Raw genomic sequence first — 3,140 nt, 5'->3', positions numbered from 1 at the left:
ATAAATCCCTATACTTACGTGATGCCCAGTGAGAGAGAAGAAGCCCTAAAGGCTGTCACTATCTACCAGGTACTTCTAAACACAGTTTTGTGCCAAGTGTCTTCCCCTTTGCAGGACAGTGACTGCCATTTTGTTGTGCTGGCAGGGTAACACGTATCTCAGCCCCTCAATTCTGCAGTTTTACAGGAAGTTAACATTCAGGAAGCATGTTTTAGCTCTGCTGTGCCACAGAGAGCTTAGGCTGGGAGTGGCTGTTTGGGGCTGGCCCTGTGTCCTGCACCCCTCCGAGAAGGGGCATCACTAACACTGACTGCTGCCCACCTCCGCACAAATATATATCCCGGCCTGTAGAACTTGACCTGTATGTTCTTTCCCAGTACTGGCACCATGCATTTCTCTTTTTTCTCTCAGCTTTATGTGCGGGAAACAAAATATTGAAAATAATTTAAAAAACCTAAACCCAAACCCAACCCACCAACCAAAGCCAACAGGCACACCCGTCCGAAGCAGCTCCCAGGATTTTAAAGGTGTTTACCATGAGCAGCTCTCAGGTCACCGTGCGCTGAGCTCCGCTCGGCCGCCGCGATGGAGCCGGAGCGGGCCCGCCGCCTCAGCGGGAAATGGCGGGAAGGCGGCGGCCGCGCGCGGAGCACCCGGGGAAGGATCAAACGAGACCGACGCGGCGGGACCGTCCCTGCTGACCCCGGTGTGAACGTGTTTATTTCACGCTGCGGTCGCGGGTCGCTTTACAGAAACATCTCATGCTAGACCCCGCGCGGGGTCGAAGACGGAGAACAAGTGTATTCAAACGTAACTATTAAATAACCTGTACACAAAACTTCAGTCTGTTACCCTGAAAGCACGAGGGCCGAGCCCCAGCTGCCAGCCGGCGCTGCCACCTCACCCCCAGGTGTCTATAAGCCTCGACCCCCGCGGCCGGCCCGGGCCGGCCCCGCTCGTGCTCCAGTGCCCGGCCCTCAGCCGCGCTCCAGGCCGGGCCGGGCGCCTGCCCCTGGATGGCCCCTGGGCCCCTATGAGCGTCCAGTCCCGGGCCTGATGGTCCGCGGAGGTCGCCCCCAGCCGGGGTACTGCTCGCCGTGCCCGGCGAGAGTTTGAGAGCCAGCCGCCTTTCCCCGCCGCCATGCCCCCGGCGGAGAAACGCCCCCCGCCCGGGTCCCGCCGCGGCTCGGCTCGGCCCGCAGAGGCAGCAGCCGCCGGCTGTCCCGGCGGTCACAGGTCGCGGCTGTCCTCCCGCTTGACGCCGTCCGCCGCCGCCTTCAGCTTCTTGTTCTGGTGGGTCTTGACGTGCTTGGCCAGGTGGTCGCTGCGCATGAAGCGCTTCCCGCACTCGGGGCAGACGAATCGCTTCTCGCCCGTGTGAGTCCGCAGGTGCCGCTGCAGCTCGTCGGAGCGGGTGAAGCTCTTCCCGCAGAAGAGCCAGTTGCAGACGAAGGGCCGCTCGCCCGTGTGCCAGCGCAGGTGCGCCTTCAGGTGCGAGGTCTTGCCGTACACCTTGCCGCAGCCGGGGATATGGCAGATGTGCTGCTTCTTCTTGCCCGGCTCCGCCTCAGGGGCGCTGCCCGCGGCCGACTGACAGTTGGGGCAGCGGCAGCGGCGGCACCTCCTGGCCGTTGCCGCCAGGGGAGACTTGGTCTGCAGCAGGGCGGCGATCTGCGTCTGGTACTGAGCGAAGTCCGAGTGCCCCAGCACCAGGCTCCGCGGCAGCGCCGCCGCTGCGGGGAAGCGGTGGCCGCAGCCGCCCGGGGCGCTGGCCTGCTGGATGCTCCACCAGGGGATGTCCTCGGGCGGCGGGTTGGGCGACAGTTGCCGGCAGGGCTGGGCGGGCGGAAGCAGGTTGGAGTACCCGGGCGGCAGGGCGGCCTGGGCGGCGTAGGGAACGTAGGCGGGCGGGCAGCTGGACGGCAGGGCGGCCATGGAGGAGGGCAGCATCTTGACGGGGGAGAACTCGTAGGGATAGGAGGGGTCCGCCGGGGGAGTGAGGGGCAGTTCGTGAGAACCCCCGAAGGAGGGTTGCAGGTGGTTCTTCTGAGGGGTCAACCCCAAGCTGGGATGCGGCGGCGGCAGCCCTCCCGGGGAGTGCGCTGGCATCTCGCCGCTCCACGGGTGGAAGATCCTAGAGGGGGATCCCAGCGTCGGGTCGTAGGAGACCGGCAGGAAATCCGAGGGCGCTGCGCCTGGCTGCCCGATTCGGCTACAAGTAGCGGCCAGAAGAGCCAGGGGCGAGTGCTTGGCCAAGTCTGGGGAGGCGCTGGGGGTGCGGTCCTGCGCAGGAACGGGAGGGAGGGGAGAAGGGAAGGAGGGAAGAGAACGCGTTACTCGCCGCCCGCAGACACCGGCCTGCGAGAAACTTCCCGCACCACTGCCCGTGCACGGCTGGGGCCGGCCCGCCGCTCCCCGCACGGCCGGTAAACTTTCCGAAAACAATGCGCACCCAGAGGGCAGAGACGTGCCCGGCCCCCCCGCTCCGCCCAGAGACCGGTCCCGCCTGCGGCCGGCGCTGCCGGCCCCGCCGCCGCTCCTGGGCCGGGGAAGCAGCCACTGTGGGCAGGGAGGCAGCCCCCGCGCCCCCCACACCCCTTGCCACGGAGCACCGCCTGGAGTTAGTAACAGGCTGCTGGAGGGAGAGGGAAGTTACAAGCCCGAGAAGCCCGAGCCCGGCCTCCTATCACCGCGGGGGTCCCCACCTACCTCTCCGGGCCGCCCGCCGGGAAAAGCCCCGGGAGGGAGGCGGCTGACGCCAGCTGCCCCCGCGCAATGGAGGTTACAACCGTGGGACTCGGCGAAGTTCGAGGAGCACCGGGTGCGGGTACTAACCTGGAGGAAAGCCTGGAGGGAATCGTTCCGGAGGACAGCCACCGCGGCCATGGCTACTGCGCCCGGGGAGAAGGGAAGGCGCCGGGGCACTGCCGAGGCATGAGGACGCCAAGGGGAAGACGAGAAGCTGCCCAGTTTCCTTCTCTCTCCCCCTCTCTCTCCCTTTCCTTCTGATCTCTTCGCCTCCGTGCGCGTCCCACCCCCCCGCGCTGCGCGATCTCCGCGGACTGTCTGACTGCGCCAGGATCACCTCCAAGAATTTGATAAGGACTTTGCCGGGCCGCCAACCAGTCAGAGGGAAGATT

General features: G+C 66.0%; 1 protein-coding gene across 1 annotated transcript; it reads right to left on the bottom strand.

Moving 5' to 3' along the window:
• Positions 1–1,230: 1,230 nt before the first annotated feature.
• SP5 (Sp5 transcription factor) lies at positions 1,231–2,886 on the bottom strand (the record flags this gene model as incomplete). Its single annotated transcript, XM_084208985.1, has 2 exons — positions 1,231–2,283; positions 2,836–2,886. 2 exons carry the CDS (start codon positions 2,884–2,886, stop codon positions 1,231–1,233), a joined length of 1,104 nt encoding a protein of 367 aa, XP_084065111.1.
• Positions 2,887–3,140: the final 254 nt, after the last annotated feature.

The sequence above is a fragment of the Fringilla coelebs genome (assembly GCF_963513975.1).
Source record: "Fringilla coelebs genome assembly, chromosome: 7".
Lineage (NCBI taxonomy): Eukaryota > Metazoa > Chordata > Aves > Passeriformes > Fringillidae > Fringilla > Fringilla coelebs.
This window is presented reverse-complemented; position numbering and strand designations above follow the sequence as displayed.